General features: G+C 46.5%; 1 protein-coding gene across 1 annotated transcript in view; it reads right to left on the reverse strand.

Annotated features, from left to right (window-relative positions):
- RAB3GAP1 (RAB3 GTPase activating protein catalytic subunit 1) overlaps nucleotides 1-18,085 on the reverse strand; it is a 465,696-nt gene that overhangs the window by 428,661 nt on the left and 18,950 nt on the right. Inside the window, exon 4 of the mRNA XM_086954315.1 lies at nucleotides 7,739-7,871. Within this exon, the coding sequence (XP_086810441.1) occupies nucleotides 7,739-7,871 (133 nt within the window). The remainder of the gene's footprint in view (nucleotides 1-7,738; nucleotides 7,872-18,085) is intronic.

Here is an 18,085-nt window from a genome sequence, read left to right on the forward strand (position 1 = left end):
CCGCCAGCCTGTGAAGAAGCAGCAGTGTGTGTTGGCCTGATAACACTGGTGCGCTGGAACTCCTGTGTCTCCTAAAACTCCAGCACTCCTGAACACGTCCTCAAATCTGGGGCTATACCAATGACAAGGTAGGGGGCTGGACATGGAACAGTGTTGGCCCATTGACCAGGGAGCAGTGTGGCAACTCAAGCTGGACGTCGGGGAGAACTGGCCCACCTAACCCCTCACTAGACCGGATTGCCACAACAGAAGGCTGGCCCATAAGGGACTGACGCAGTGAGCAGCTCAGTGGACAGCGTAAGGGCACTGAGCCTCCTGAAACTCCGCCAGCTTAGGCACTCCTGAGGAGAAAACGAGATCTGGGGCGTGCCCGGCCTGAAACACTGCTGGAAAAAAAAGCACAAAATTGTACTTGCTACGCTGACAACGTTCACCACCTCAACACTGCACAGAACTAGGCTGTAAAGCGGGTTGGCCCCTAGCACATCAGACTGTAGGGGAGAGGTCCATATACCCTGACTGGCGATTGGGGTGCACAAATAAAGAGCCACCAGCTATACCCAAGGTAAGCCCGCCCCACTCAAGCCCATGAGCGATGCAGTGTGTTTGTAGAGAAACATATAAAGCCACAGTCAGACGTGACCCACAGCTATTGCATTTCCACCGGAGGGAACCAGAGGGCCCAGCCATGGGAGTTCATTGACCTTATCACCTCAGAAGACAGGGACCACCCCTGGAGAGCGCAGTAGGGACCACTTGGTGACTAAAATCCAGATGGTTGGACCCAGAGAGCCCTTAGCCCTTCAGAATACCAGTCTCAAGGCAACTGTCTAGGGGGGAACACTGGTGCCAGATACATGGGTACTCCAAAACACCATCGCAATCATGGTGAAAGATACGACTGCAAGATTAGCCCAATCTAATAAGATCATCAATGATATGCATGCTATGCCTACAGGGCAGACGAATAGAGACAGAGTGTCTAAAGACCAGGGAGACCGAAGTTGAGAACATGCAGACCCAGGCCCGACCTACAAGACTTGATGACGGCAATTAAAGGCTCCTGAGAGGAATTGGCCGCCAAGATCAACTCCGTTGCAATTGATGTTAACCTGCTGAGGGTAGATAGAAGAAAGGTGGCAGAGCGGGTCACTGCAAAGGAGGAAAATGTGGGAGTCCTACAAAGAGAGGTTAGCACACTGCAAGATTCTGTGTCTTCGTTCAAGAAGTTGACGGTACAATTGGCGGAACGAACAGAAGACTCCGAGGGATGATCCAGAAGGAACAACTTAAACCCATAGTATTCCCGGAAAAGGTGGTGGGACAATCTGCGGAACAGTTCCTGGAAGACTTGATCACTAACTCCATACTCCCTAGGAGGCTATAGAAATTTTTCCTAACTGACCGGGCCCACCGGGCACTGGTGCCTCCGTACCGGCCCAAAGCAGAACCAAAAAACCCTTATTGCCCTCCTGTTCAACTTTAGGGTCGGGGATGTCATCCTCCAAAATGTCCAGACCAGGTTCCTCCACAGTATGAGGGGAAGCCCATTTTGATCTTCCTAGACTATACACAACAAGCATTGGAAATGCAATAGGTCTCGGATTTATTTCACCACAATCATTGCTTCGCGACAAGCTCAAATAAAGCTAAACCTGGAAAGTTCCGTTTCAAGAGTTTTCTGAACCTCACAGAAAGCCTGTACATAAAACAAGCCACATGCACTGTATGCTTTTTTAATAATATTTATCAGGAAGAGCATCAGCCCAATGTTTATGTGCAAGGGTTTTTTTCTTCATAGAAGGTACCTATTTCCACTGAAAAAGTCAGTTCTTCGCGGTGGCTTATGCTCGGTGTGCACTCTGAATATCAAAGCCATAATATCGAATGAGGCAAAAGGCAAGGATAAAGTATTGAATCTAAAATAGGGAAAGGTAAGTAAATAGATATTTTCTATACATAATACCACATCGATGTACCTTGACGCTATATATATCTTCAGGGTAGGTAGATGTGGAGTTAAGAATAGTAAATCTATGCTTGCTCCTTATGCACTTACCTTTTGATATTTTGGCCTTCAATACTATGACCGTGGTATTCTTGTACCACCTATGCATAGTTCGATAGTCAGTAGTACAATCTTTATGCTCCCATTCTCTATGCTGTGTTGACAATGTGATTGCCATTTTATTGGCTGTTGTAACAACTATTAACAGAAGCACTTTTCTGTCAAGATATGCAGCTTTGTCCCTGGCACACACATATTGTAAGAAATAAAATGTGCTTCTGGGTATCAATTGCTGTGTCGTTTCTTTGATGCTCGGCGTCCTAACACCATGACAGTGTCTCAAAGTGCTGCGAATGTGACATAACAACCAGAGATGCCCACACTGGAATAGGGGAATTGGGTTTGAGTCTCGGCATCGCCTCAACATCCTGTGATTCTAGACAAATCACGTAATCCCCTCGTGCCTACAATGAACCTGACGCTGTGTAATGTAACCATGTAAAGCGCTCCAATACCTTCCGGTGGAGTTTGCGCTACATTAAACCTAGAGTAAACAAATATACTGTGATTTGTTTTACTTCTGGATGGAAGTCGGGAGTAACGAGGTTGCTACCTGCCTGCCTGACTTCCTCACTCTAAATAAAGGCCGTAAATGCTCTCCAGCGTCACCCGCTTACTTTATTCATTGCAGACGCATTCTTGGCGCTGCCACTCTGGTTGAGACAGCAGTGTGCAGGCATCCTGCCCTACCTCAGTCTACCGTGGAGGCACAAGAGATAGAAACTGCTCCTCAGGGCAGAGGGTGGCGGTTTCCTTGCCAGCCCTGTGCCTGAGCTGGGGACCACCAAGAGCATTAAAAGGGTATATCTGAAAACATAGCAGCGACGACATGCATCGCCCAAGACCCTCAAAAATACTCTTTAAAATGGTAGTGCATTTCTTAGATAGCGCTTTGTGCAGCAGCCAATCGTTGTTGCAGCGCTGTGACAACAGGTGCAGGTAACACTCCACAGAAAGCTTCTCCATTCTCTCCGTCCATCACGATTAGACCTTATGACATGAGAAACTGACCCAAGAGATGTATTTGTTTTCTGGAAAACTAGAGAATTATATATGGTACACATTACCGTACTGTGCTATTCCCCAACATCCCACTCCGCATAAGATATTGCATTATGTGGCAAAGACGCCAGATTAATAAAAGCAGAATTTATATTTTGTTGTGTGCAGTTCTGTGCAGTTGTCTCCCCAGGCACAGCACTTGGTGAGCCCTAGCTGCTCTATGCTGGCCAAGAATGCCCTTTGCCACACACAACCCTGCACCTCGCCCCGCACACACATCTGAGCGCAGAAATGTGTCTGCGGTGCTGCAAGGACAGCCAAGTTAGAACAAATTGTACAGCAAGGATTGTGAAAGAAAGCTTTTAATTATAATCTCGAAACCGACAGCCACCGATGTCTAGCGCTCCGAGGGGTGCTGGAAGCGACGATGACTGCTTGAAGTCTCTTTGAAATGGGAAACACACTGTCACCACATCTGCTGTTTTTTTTATTCACATAAGATTGAAGGTAAGCCTGCATTGCGTGTTTGTTTATCTTGTGCAGATAGCGCCCACATTCAACTACATAGCCTCTTGACACATCCAAAGGCAGCTGGTTCCCGATTTTACAAGAGGGACGGTAGAACAAGGGAGAATGGCCACATGCATACATAGCGCACAATCTGCCATTGATATGTAAAGCGCAGTGTCGGGGAATTTCTTTCCAAGCGATGTTTTGAAATATTAAAATGGAAACTGAAAACAATAGTCCCGGAAGAGTTACTAAAAGAAACGGGAGCCTACCTGCCAGGCCCGGAGGGTCGGGTGTGGAAAGGACCCGAGGGAGAGTGAGAAACTTCAGCGCACGAGTCGCTCTCATATGAACTATAACTGTTTGTGGATGCCCGGAGCTGCTCGTGGCACTAGCCCCCGCCGGGCTCCCACGGGAGGCTCCATCCTACCGCCGCTGTCCAGGCGCAGGAATCCCGGAAGAAAGACGCGCCAAAGTGCCTAAACCTGGCCTTAAACGTGCTCGTCGTGTGTGGCCTTTGCTCCCCGCAAAGTTATTCCCTCACTCGGGGTGAAGCAAGGTGTTCATTGACGAGGCAAGAACCCTAAGTAACATGCATCAGAGGCAGCCAAGTGCGACAGAGCGTCACTTTAAGAGATCTGCAATCTGCAGTGCACAGGTCTGCATCTCCAGAGGTCTTGCTCCTCCTTTCTTGGACTCACCCTTTCATGCCATGAGTTGTAAAACTCTACTGGTCACTGCAGCCAGCTGTACGAGCGTTCAAGAGACACAGAAACACGTGAGTAGGCGCATGCTTACCGTGCAGGAAGAGGGAAGGCAGCAGACACTGGACCAGACGGACGTAGTGCGATGGCATGGTGAAGGCTTGGCGGGCCCCTCGAGGCTTTTATTTGGGACAGGGAGGGCTCCCGTCCTCCGGGAAACTTTGACCACTTTCCAAAACAAGCAACAGTGAAAGCGATGGCTTTCGCAGTTGCTATTGTAAAACAAGCCAGCTCTTCAAAAGGCCACCACTTACACATGAAGGGATGCAGACGAATGCGCACCCACCAAACTCACTGCAGACTGGTGAACGCGCCCGACCATCTGGATTCTATTACCGCAGCACCCTGACAGCTCGTTTTGTATTTTGACCCATGAAAGGATGCAGACGAACGCGCGCCCACCAAACTCACTGCAGACTGGTGAACGCGCCCCGACCATCTGGATTCTATTACCGCGGCACTCTGACAGCTCGTAATTGAAAATGTATTACACTCCCCTGCGCATAACAGCACAGAATATGCAGGAAGTGCCGAAACTGAAATCCATATGGCCTATTGCGTGAAGGCTATTAGAAACACAGCACCGCGAGGACCAATTACCATGCAGATGGCAAAAAAAACTACCGAAAAATCTCGCGCACTGAGGAATTTTTACTTCACGGTTCTGAGCCCCGTAACAAAACGTCTCGGAGCTCCGCCCCACTTCTGACGAAGTGGTGACGTAGGCCGAGCCCTAAAAAGTGCAGAACTAACAGAAAATATGTCTAGCTGTTAAAAAACGCATGAGATACCCAAATCTGGAAATACAGCTTGATGTTTCCGGCCGAAATATGTATTGTACATGAGGAGAAAGTACTGCTCTTCTTCATCTTGCAAAAAGCTAACAACTGGTTGGTTGCCCACAGGGGAAGCCAGGGGACAGGTTCTGTGACACCGGACACACAGAGACACTCAGCCTGCCTACAAAAATGGAGTAAGCACGCCAACGGCCCGGACGACATGTCAGGCAGGGAGGATTGTGGTCTGCCCAAATGGCACCCTCATGGACACTGACATTGTGCCAGACTCCAGAGAATAGTTTCAGAGACTTTGGAGTGACTCTGGAATGGGCAGTGACAGTACAGACGCTGGTCCTCCCTAAACTGTGTTCATTGTACCGCGAGTACTGAACCTGCAGGAGAGAAGTTGAACTGGGAGAGTGCCTACTGTGGTTCTCAAGTGGAGCTGCAGGTTAGTTTTGGGCGTCCCAAGGACTGATGGCTCACGGATGTTAGTGAAGGGGGCAGAGGGAGGGGGTCTATGTCATTTGAATCGCTCCTGATCAGAGGACAGGCAACAGGGGATGTGCGACTTGTAACTTCTCCCTGCACTAGTCAATGGGAAGAGAGGTGTGGGTACAAGGGAGTGGCTTGAATGCCTCGGTCTCGCAACTCCCATAGGGCCCTGACCTCTAGCTAATCAAAGAGCTTTCGACTGAAGAGAACAGTTCTGATTTTGAGTTTATGAGAATGGTGCAGTGGATGCAAGATCCCAACCTGCCCATTACTTGAAAGGGCTCATTGGCACTACTGCCCATGCGGTAGGGGGTGTTGGGAAGTTGGTTTGTTTTTGTGTTGGAGAAACGCAAGCTGCTCTTGTGTGTGGAGATCCTGGCCCCTGCCCCTGAAGGACCCCGAGAGACTGATATATGTATCGGAGCCCGGTTGGACCAGGTTGAGATCTGAACTGACGCGGATTGATAATGGCGAGTGACTTGATTAGACATATGGCTTAGAACGTTAGGGGCCTCGCCCAGGTAGAAAAATGTTTCAGAGTGTATGCTTATTTGAAAAGCCATTAGGTGCCCAAAACTTTCCTGCAAGAAACACGTGTGGGAGGAATGTATCCCTATTCTCCGGAAGAGTTGGCGGGGAAAACGTTATACTACCTCCTACTCCAGGTTTGCACGAGGAGCATTAATCTGGATGGCTCCTGGGATTCCTTTTCAACACAAATGGCAAGCACTTCATCAAGAGGGGAGATAAAGAATATAGTTTGACACCCTGGATGGCCTTGCAATGCATTTGCTGAATGTCTATGCTCCTAATCATGGCTGTCCAGACTTCTATGCAAAGGAGATGGCGACCACCTCGGCCTACCTGGAAGCAGATATTGTCCTGGTGGGTGACTGCAACTGTTTTCCTAATGGGGTACTTGACAGTGAGCCACCAAAAGAGTACACAAAGCCAAAGATTACAAGGGTGTTAAAAGATATGATACAGGGCCTGTACCTGATTGACCCCTGGAGAGAGAGACACCCAGTAGACAACATGTACTCTTGCTGTACTCCTGTAGCCAGGACATACACCCGCTTAGACTATTGCTTTTGATCAAACAGAATGGCACATGGAGTGAAGGAGATTTCATATTTAGTCTGCTACCTGTTGGACTTTGAAACTGAGGAACCAGGCTCGAGTGTCGGTGTCAGCTCAACATCGTGCGATTCTGGGCAAACTCACTCAATCTCGCTGTGCCTAAAAACGTGAATGTGCCCTTGTGTAATGTAACTTGTGTTTGTGAAGAGCTCCCCAATATCTTCGAGTTTGCACTATAGAACTGCAAAAAAAAAAAAACAGTACAAGTAGAACCAATCACCATCTAGCTCTGCCTACTTCCAAAGGAAAAATAGGAGCAGGTAGGGGGCGGGGACCATTTATGGCAAAGCAGTTTTATTTGCTCTGATATTTACAACACTTCGAACATTGCTTGGGCCGATCTCTACGGGGATGTTCTTCACTGGACTGAGTACATTTAACATGAAAAATACATTTACTAGTAGTACTCACAAGGCTTAAATTGTGTAAGAGTTCCTTCCATTAAAGGGCTTTAAGAAACAAAATACTAAATTCTGTTGGACACAGTATAAGCAAAGAAAAATTTAAGTTTTTCCAGATCTATCTTATTAGTGCTAGAGGACGACTTTATAAAGCACTTAAGCCATTTTGCGGATTTCTCTGACGTGCCTAAAAGTGCTTGATGACAGATTCTGTACAACATGGCTAAAGAAAATTGTTTCTTTACTGTGACACACCAAGCTTTTTATATCTTATTATTTCTTCGGTGTTTCCAAACCAAGGTGCTATAAAACTGCTCAATTAGCCATTTTAATAAATCTTTGTGTGAACTTCAATGCATCATTACAGTTACAGTAGACACCTTAATTTGTGGCCAGAAAATGGTCAACTGTTTTAACAAAGCAAATAGTTTCAGAAATTAGCTAACAGACTTAACCAGTAGGAATATTTATTTTAACTAAGTACTTATCGAAATGTATTCCTTCAAAAATGTGCGGGTAAAAATCTAACAAGTGTAGCTGCCCTCATGCACCCCCAAGTGGAGATAAAGTTTTACATACCATCTCCCAAGTCATCCTTTTCTTCTTTCTCAGAAGACTCTTGCACTAAATAATGGTGGGTAACTGAGAATTTGAAGTCAGCAAATGACACTTCATCACATTTTTCCTCCCATACTCCAGTTGTATATTCCCCCTGAAAATAGAAACTAAATGTATTTGCGCAATTTAACAAAATTAGCATTTAGCTGAATATATGCGTGCAATAAAACTTTGCATATAGAATTATACTCTTGAATGTGCATGCAAGGGAGAATGGATTATGCTCATTCTCTTTGGTCTTTCGTCTGTCTTTGGCAACTTGACTCATTTATTCTTGCTGTTAAAGGGTGGTATGATGGCATCTTTTTCAACAAGTTCTTTGTGAGGATTTCTATTTCTCAAAGGGGGGGGGGGGGGGGGGGGGTCAAAGAAAATAAAAAATTGTCATTTTAAGAACTACCAGCTAAATGAAAGTTGGCAAATATCAGTCATCTCATTTATATTTTTTCAGTTAGGTGGTTCAGCACAGTACTTGAGTAATAAGCAACTAAATCCTCTTTTGATGCAACTACAGCCACATGCTTTGATATCCCTGATGTGAAGTTTACATCCAAATCCATCATCGCGAAATCGCTCCTCCAAATTATATGCTTTTCTTTCGAGAGAGGATTGCATATACAATGCCCACCTTTGTCAACAGTGCTTACCCAGATTAGAAAATCAGGCATTGACAACTACACAAACAAGCATTGGCATAACCAATAGGTCTCGCCTTTGGGGCGTTATAAGTGTTTAGACATGCAGCATATTACCCTGCGCATGTATTTAGCATTAAGCATGTTACCCTGGCTGCTGCGCCGTCATATCTGGATGCAACAACAGAAACAGCAAAATACAAGTCGGGCGGTACATTATGCTAAGCACAAATTTTTAGCTTACCTGTTTTTAAGCCACGCCTCTTTGAGAGGCCCCTCCAGTTTTTTCATCCCAATTAAAGCCCTGGGTGTAGCTTCTGGTATTTATCTGTTTCCATGGACTTTCTTGCTTGATTTTACTCGCGAGAAAGTGTCACTCCAAGTGTCACACAGTGGTCATTGTATTTCACTCATAAATACACCGAAAGTAGGCTGAAAACTTCCATGTTGCTTTATTTTTACAGACCCCTGAGCAGCATGGGATATGGCTGAAAGTTTTGACTTGACCATGTACTGCACAGGAGAAGAAAGTGATGCTAAAGAATCTGGAAGACATCAACTGGATCAATAACATGGATGAGCATGCAAAGAAATGAGGGGGTATTGATTATGAATGTGGATTGCTGGATATTGCAATAGATCTCATTTAACTTTGGAGCCCATTTATCTTACTCAAGAATTGATTTTCTTTGCACGATTGTAATCAAATGTGACATGCGTATTGTTTTGTATTGGTTTAAAATGTCAATAAAAATATATTTTTTTTAAATTAGATTTTCTTTTGAAGGGAAACCATACAGTTTAAAACGGCAGATATCTAGAAGTATCACCCAAGTATCATGCTCGATTTGAGCTGAATATAGATTAGGTGCCAGTATCAACATGGAAGTACAGACCTAACTGGTTAAGCAGTAGTGTTCTGCCTTGTAGATAAATTGGCACATCTGGGCAGATTTGAATACCAATTTTACATAACCAAGTAGCATGCAGGTGTTCAGAAGGATGGGATAATACTGGCCTGGCTGAACAACAAAGTGAAATGCTCCAAGTGATACAAGTGATCAAGAATATATTTTGGACACAGCATGCAGATCATGATGGCTCAAAGGAGCTATTTAATGACTACTTTAGTACCCTATATAAACAAACAATTCGACAAGATGATGACCGGATTTGGGACAACTGGCCGAAGTCATACCAAGTGACGCTTCCACAGGTGGACATGAAAGATCTGAAAGCTTTGCTGAAACAAAAACTGAACGTGCTCATCAATGGGGTTGAGGGGGAGAACCTCCTGCCATAGACTGCTTACTAGCTGACTTTCGCCCAGACAATGGTGAGCTGCTGGCCTCTAGACTACCATCCATATCCGAGGAAGAATTTCCGGAATGTCGAAATGTGGGCTGCCTCATGCACTGAAGATTGTATTATTTTCCAAACTAGATAAGGATCCTTAAGAGTGAGAGTCATATAGAGCCCCATTACTCATGTATGCAGGCAGATAAGAACTGTCCAAATTGCTCTCAATGGGACTGCCACCTTATTATCGACATCTGAGCACACAACCAGTCAATCTTAGTCAGGTTACAGATGCAATGGTCAATCTTTGGAGAAGGTTTAATTTTGCTAAATGCGGGAGGCGTGGCAGCATCATAGCAGAGTAGCCCCATCTTTGTGAGCTCTGGCTAATAGCCTCCGATCCGACATTAATCCTGCCGCATGAAGGCCTTCCAGACATGTACCGAGACCATAAAAGAGGGCACGGTTGCCCCTACAACGCTGGCGACCGATCGTTTGCCCTGAGATCGCTGTATTTTGGCTTTTGTGCCCACTACAATTCGGGGCCTGCTCTGCTGGAGCAAGGCGGCTGCAGTCACAAGCTAGTCAGCGAAGCATGCCGATGGAACAGAGCCTGCTGAGGCAGCAGCTGTGAGTGCATTCCTTCCTCCGGGGCCCCCAGAGATGCAACGAGTCCTGCATCAGGGGATCTCGCACTGAGGTGTGTGGGGTAGATGCCACCCCCAAGCTGCTTCGTGGGTGATAGGGGCCGCAAGGCAGAGTGCGTGCCCGGGGGGGGGGGGGTGTTTGTGGGGGTAAGGAGTGAGGCAGAAAAGCTCTGTGTTGGCCACATCCGGACGAGGGCAATAGTTAATGAGGGCAGAACGGTCATTGGCGGCACCTCAACACTCGGGGAATGTACTGTGAAGCCAGCGGAGGGTTGCCAGTAGCACTGATGAGAAAGAATGCTCCCCTTCCCCACTCCCTGGATATTTCCTGTGTCCCTGTTGTGGGCCTGTCGTGGCACGGACTGACCGCAGGCGGTAGGCCTGCACGCATCTGTAGCGGTATCTGTGGGACCCTGGACCTGAAAGTGTGACTGGAGCACTGAGAGGCACCTGAACTGGTTCTCTTTTGCAGCGCTCCTACCGCTTAAGGGCCGGCACACCCCCAGCTGTGCTTCGCAAGCTGGAGGGTGAATTGATAACCCCAGGCCTTGCCTACCCATGGGCGCTTGCTCAATACCTGGTGGCCTGCCTCTGCGTGTTGGGGAGGCATTCCTGATTACGTCTCCGGATGCCTGCCTAAACGTAGTGCACTGAACATAGAGAACCCCTCTGGGACGACTGGGAAGTTATAGTAAACATAGTAAACATGGCAAAAGAGAAAGAGCGGAGACAAGCACGGCAAGGTAAAGTGGATAGGTATACCAAGGTTGTGGCACCTCCGACAGAGCAAGGAAAGGACACATCCTCTGTGTCTAGTAACACAACCTTACTGCAGGCTATTCAATCCCCCAGGGAAGTAATTAAAGGCAAGATAGTGGAGGTACGTTCAGAGGTATCCCTTTTGCCTCAGGACCCACGCAAAGTCTCAGAGACAGGTGAGGGTCGCAGAGACGAGGCTTTCGTAGTGGAAAGACGTGGTGCACAACCTCAAGAAAGGGGTGGAGGGGCTGTGCAAGATGAACACAGATGTTATATGGCACACAGAGGACGCCAAAAATAAAGCATGATGAAATAATCTCCGCTTTCTTGGATTTCCGGAGGAGGTCAAGGGCAACACCATGAAGGAGTTCTTGATGGCTTGGGTGAAGAATGCCTTCCCCATTGAAAACATTTTTCTTTGCTTTTTGGTGAAATGTGCACGCAGAGCCCGGTTATGTATTATTTTAGGACCCTATTGTAAGTTTTGCGATTCATGCCCTTATATAGGTATAAATCACTATATCCTTATATAGGCGTAGAAATCATAATCATATTTAGGCATAGCTCATGCAGTCCAAATACGGCAGGGCTACTTCCACTAGTTCCGAAAATCCACAATGATTTCTTGAAAAAACCCGCCTTCAGCAGTCAGGGACTTCCCCTTGCTTGAGCACTGATTTATCCAAGAATTATATGCCCACACTTGCCCAAGCAAACACACGGTAGTTTGGAGCAAATCGACTATCTACTTGCCTGACGTAGCCTGCTACAGCAAGTGCCGAAGGAAGCCGACCCTCCAGCAGACGCACTGAGAGAGACGCTGTCTTTTCTCCTGCCAAGAAATCCAGCTCCAGTGTTTCCAAGCTACTCTTGCGGGTTATTGGGAAGTCAAGTCCCGAAACCAGCCTTCTCCATTCTAAACTAAGGTACAGAGCTGATTAGACACTTAGAGAAATCTTGGGCACATTCTTGGCAAAAGAATACTACATTTATGCTACACCGCACTTACTTCTTCCCTTGTACTAAGCTTAGGTACACCAGGGTAGGAGTATTTTAGAAGCACCAGTGGAGTACTTTTAGCCTCTGTTATTTATGTATGTATTTTTATATGGTTTAGGAACCATACAATGCTCTTACAGTATTATTTTATTCTACTATTTGTACTGTACGCATTATATTTTACAAACTGTGTTACGATTGTAGAAGTTCATTTCTTATGCTTGAGAAAGAAGACTGTTCAATAAATCTTTTTATTGAAAATGCCCGTCTATCTATTTCTCTGCACCTCTAGTGAAACGAAGCATGCATGATTGACTGAGTGAAATATCTATCTATTGTTTCCACGGCTCTGAAGATACGTTTTATCTTGGGGAAACAAAGTTGTCATGTTTATGCGGTTGTCAGAGACTAATCCCTTCTTGTGAATTCGAGAAAGTTTCTAGTGACCTCTGAGCTAGCTGGCACACACTTAAGTTTAGTATATTCGGTAGAGACCTAGTCAACCTCAGTCCTATATCTAATATACAGGATATATTATTCCAATGGCCAGAGCCTATTGGGAATATAGGAACTACACTACAGCTCTAAGCAGATGACCACCTCTAGGAGCATCACGCAGACCTATAGTTGCATAGTTCTTATACTTCCTAGATGGAGACATGATCTTTCAAGAGGCATGTTGTAAGGGAGATCTACGCCACGATAATTACAAGATCGTGATATTACCCGATTACAGCCAAGAGGTCCAACGCCTGGACCGTACTTTGGATTCAGAAACAGCGAAACTACGTGCCCTCCAGTTGCAGTACATACCTTTCAGACCCCAGAGGACTTGGTTGGAGAAGAGACTGGTTTTCGACATGTTCCAGGGCGGGACTCGGACAGCTGACACCCTAGGTAACAGGTGCCAGGCATAAGACCATCCAACAGAGGCAACGGAGGTAGAGCTGCAAAACTACATCATATGGCAGGAGAACCCCATACTGGACAAAGACACTGGGACATGAGGGGCGATGGTCATAGGACAAAGAGGCCATGGACAAGCCCCGAAGAGATCTAAGGGCTGTGCATTGCCATGGGCCCCGCCAACGTGACCCAGCAGGGGTGGATAATCTTCCGACCCAGAAAGTGTACGTTCCCTTGTAAAGGTCATAACGTCATTGGAGAAATATGCAGTAGACACGGGATAACAGTAGCAGCTCCAAACCCTAGCTCCAGGGCAACTGGCCCTTGAGGAGGCAACTAAATAGCTGAGGCTTATAGTGGTATCCAGACGGTTACAAACCTTACCACCCCCAAGAGAGCAGACCAATTTTGGACTCAGAACACTTCTCTGCTATGCTGTTTTTCCCTCTTTTTTTCCTCTTTCCCTTACTTGTTCCCTTTTCTTTCCCTTTACCCCCCTTCACTTTGTCCTTTTCTTTCTTGAATGTGATTTAATGTTTCAGTTTTAGGAGTTAATGGGAGTTTGGCGACAGACCTATCTGCATCTGCTTGGACACAGTTGTTATAAATGCATTGGTTTAATGTGTCAGGGAGATTGCGGGGGGATTAGAGGTGGGGGGGGGGGGGGGGAGTTTTATGGTGGTAGTGTGAGGCAGAATATAGATGCAGCCGCACATGAGCAGAGCGGGGTGCAGGACTACAGACAGACACATAATACGAATATACTATGAAAATAAAATGTCTGTCACCACCGACACAAGTAGGTTCTCAGTGCTGACATGGAATGTTAACGGGATGGGAAATAAAATTAAACGTGAGCTGGTGGCAAACTAGGTCAAATGCCTGCAACTCAACATAGCTATGTTACAAGAGACACGCCTACAAGGTACACAGTGCAGTCTCCTAGGGAGGGGAGTATATATGACCCCAGCTCATTCGGGTGATACTTTAGGATCGTTGGGGAGTGGCAATATGGATTTAAAAATCCCCCTTCTTTATGGTGACTTGGAAATGGATTGGCCCACAGGATAGATATATGGGAGTCAGAGACATACGGTGTAGACAAGAACTCACCCTGATCTGCATTCATGCCCCTCCCAGACTACAGGTCCTTGCAATGGCCAAGGTGGTCGATATCCTTGTAGACTCCCGGCTCTCTTCACATTCTAGGTGGAGACTTCAATGAAGTGCTGCAACCAGAGCTAGATCGTTCCGTGATACACGAGGAGAACCTGCACACTACCCCGTTAGCCTGATTTGCAGAAATGCTGGGGCGGTCTGATTTATGGAGTAGTAAGTACCCACACACCAGGCAATACTTTTACTTTTTGGGGGAACAGAGAGCCTATTCCTGACTAAATTAGGTGTTTGTGCCCGTTGGGGATTTAGCGGAGTTGACCCAAGCGGAATACCTGGAACGGGGTCTATCGGACCACTCCCCCCTTCTCGCCCAGCTGGGTACAAAAACCAGGCCTCTCACCAAGGATGGAAACTAAATATTGGGACCTTCGATATGGGGATGTAGATAAGGGTCTCGGGATAGACATCAAACTCTTCTTTAAGGAAAACAAAGACTTTGTACACTCAAAAGTTACATTAAGGGAGGTCTACAAAACCGTCCTGAGAGATAGGGCACATAATTTGGTCTCCCAAAAAAAGAAGGAGGAGATAGCGGATTTAGAACGTCTAGAGCAGCAATTCCTCCTCCTAGAGGATCAGGCCCCTTGCTCTTTAGGCAGCTAGAAGCCCTCAGCACACAATACCGAGACCTGGCACAAGCCAAGGCTAGGAAGCAGAACTTAGCAACACTGCACTGGTTGTAGGAGGTAGGGACAAAGCTGGGAAACGTCTTGCTTGAATTAGCAGGAAGGAAATGGAGGAGCATTATGTGTGCAGCATCAGGGACAGCGAGGGGACGGCCCATGCCAGTGATGCCCAAGTCGTTCAGGCCTTTGACAACTACTACCAGTCCTTTTAGGAGTCCCCGTTCCTCAAGTGATCACACAGAAATCACCCATTACCTGGTTGATATTTCGATCCCCGTTTTAGATGCTGAAGCCTTGGAGAGCGACTTCGCCCTCTCTGAGGTGCACAACACAGTTTCCAAACTTAAGACAGGAAAGACTCTGGGGCCTAATGGTATGCCCACTGAGATCTACAAACGTTATTTAAATATTCTGTGATCCCGTTACAATGGTTCTCAGTTCGTATTCAACCCTAGAGGTCGGGCTATTACTTGCACAGCCTAAATGCCTGAACATATGACCAAACGACGCGGCCGGCCCTATGGGGTTGTAGGCGAAATGCAGTGTACAAATAGGATTGAATGTATGGCTTTCTGCAGCTATCACTGTGCTTTCAAGCAACGCGGCCGGCATGACATGGGTTGTAGGCTTAACGCTGTATGTCACTCTGATCTGGCGTTTGAAAATAAAAAAGATTTGAAATACATATTCTGTGATCCCATTTATTGAATTTATTTCAGGAAGTAAGCGAAGCTGGCACCGTCTCCCCCACCTCAGGACAGCCACCATAACAGTTATCCATAAGGAGGGCAAACCGCGAATAAGGTGCGAATCATATCGCCCGATATCACTTTTAAACACTGAAGTTAAAATCATGGCTGCAATACTGACGACCTGCTTGATGCAGGTTATCCTGCCCCTCACCCACAGGGATCAATCTGGGTTCATGCTAGGTCGTTCTACCTTTCTAAATTTACATCAAAACCATAACTTGATGTTAGAGGTAAAGAGTCCAACTGCCTCCCATACTTTCCTATCCATAGATGCGCAGAAGGCATTCAATGCAGTGCATTGGCCATTTCTAGACTGCACACTGAGCAAATTTGGTTTGGGGTCCAATTTTAGGAACTGGATAGCAATACTATATCAAGCGCGAAAGGCTGCAGTCCGAGTCAATGGACTGATGTTTTCTGAATTCCCTATTGGCCAAGGTACTAGGCAGGAGTCCCTTTCTTCCTTTTCTCTTTCCCTGAATGGTAGAGTCCCTGGCTTGTCGAATCAGGTTGCACCCTGACATCAGAGGCTTCCAGAACCTTGGTCTCAGACAGTGGGGAGGAAAAGATCTCCCTATACACGGATGACATCCTACTATATATTAACGAACCCTTGACCACCATTCTCAAATTGTTTCACATACTAGAGGAGCACGAAAAACACTCTGGATTTTAAATTAACTGGCACAAGTCCTCTATATACTCACCGGGTCTTGACCGAAATTGGCCCTTCCTTCCTAGCAATCGGACTGTGATCTCCGAGGGTTTTAAATGCTTTGGAATATTTGTGACACCCGAAAGGGAGCTCTGTTACCATTATTACCTGGGGAAAGTAATATTTAACGTCCCACACTCATCTATACTCTCTCTCTGGCAGTAAAGGAGTCCGCGGCCTACTCCCATAAGCTCAGGTGACCTTTGGGGGTGGGTGAGGGCTAAAAAAATTATTGGTTGGGCCCGTGAGATCATTAAGGAGACCCAATTGTGGAAAGGGACAAGGTTGTGCGAGATTGACAAACTACAAGGATTTTGAGCATGGGAATTGATTGGAATCGCCACTGTTGGAGACATTTTGTGGGAGCTTAAATCCTTGGCAACCTTTTGTGAAGAATACGACGGTCATAAATCACAGTTTTTTAAATACGCTCAGATAAGACACGCATGGCTGCCCAAGAGCCTGTGAGGTACTTTATGTAGCCATTTAAAGTAGAGGGGTAGCTCTGGATTCAGGGGCTGCTGTCACCTTTGTCTTTAACATCTTAGTTCGCAGGAGGAGCAGGGAGGAGAGAAAAAAAACCAAGATGCAGTACCTTCAGAGGTCCCTTGGCCCGTCGTGCCAAGAGGGGTGGCCCAGCCTAGCCTCTTCTGGGCAACAGGCACACTATTGGAGGAGACACTGTTACAGGAGGCACTTACTAAAGGGTCTATATCCCTCACTTATAGAACACTGAACAACAATATGCCAGATGATCCGAGAACCCTACAGGAGCACTGGGTGTGGGATGTAGGAGACCTAGAAGAGTTGATTGGGAGCAGTTCTTATGCACTCAAGAACTTGTCATTAAGTACCAGTTGCAATTAATACAGTACAAAATTCAACAGAGTGTACTATGACTGGGACAAATTCCACAAGACGGGCAAAGCAGAATCTCAGACTTGCTTGCATTCCCATACCACTAGAGGGGATTTTATGTGTACACTATGGAGCTGTCCCATCATCCAAGGGTTTTGCATAGAGATCTTGGAGGAACTGGACAAACTTCTGGAGATCACACTTCCTACAGAGCCTGCATATGTCCTATTAGGGATCCCTAACGACGTAGATTTTACTAGGCCCCAACTTCTTTTTAGTGCCTCTGGATTGGTGGTTGTCAAGCATGACGCAGCCAGAAAATGGGAACACCTGATGTGCCAACTATCCAGGAATAGAGGAGGGGGTATGGACCTTTATATGGCTGTTAAAAGGTCATATATCCAGTAGGGGCTATCCCTGAAAATTCTGTAAGATTTGGAGCCGTTGGATCACCTACTATGCGCTTGATTGTTATGATGGTGCTGCAGACCCTCTGGTTGATTCTCCGACAACTATAAACCATGATATTCCCCTCGGTCGAGTGGTCCACGCATGACTACAGCGCAGTTAGAGAAGGGTGTTGCACTGATATCTGTACAAAATGTACTGTTTTATCTTCAATGTGCTAATTTGCATGCATGGACTCACCGTTGTTGGCATCTCTATGTATCAAGTTAGTCTCCTCCATACTAATGCTATTGTTTGTATTTTCAAGTGGCTGACATGAATTGCTAGATGCACACTGTGACAAAACATGCTCCTTCAGCCATGTAGAGTCTACAGACGCTCCGGCTGCCACCTGCTTGCCGCTTGACTTCCCTGGAGAGACTCGTGGTACCAGGGATCACCAACGCAATCCAGCTGAGACTAGGTAAGGAGCCTCCTAAACCGTGTACAATGCCACCACTTTTTGCGCAGGCTGCGCCCGTTGCC

The sequence above is a fragment of the Lissotriton vulgaris genome, chromosome 2_1, assembly GCF_964263255.1.
Source record: "Lissotriton vulgaris chromosome 2_1, aLisVul1.2, whole genome shotgun sequence".
In the NCBI taxonomy this organism is placed as follows: domain Eukaryota; kingdom Metazoa; phylum Chordata; class Amphibia; order Caudata; family Salamandridae; genus Lissotriton; species Lissotriton vulgaris.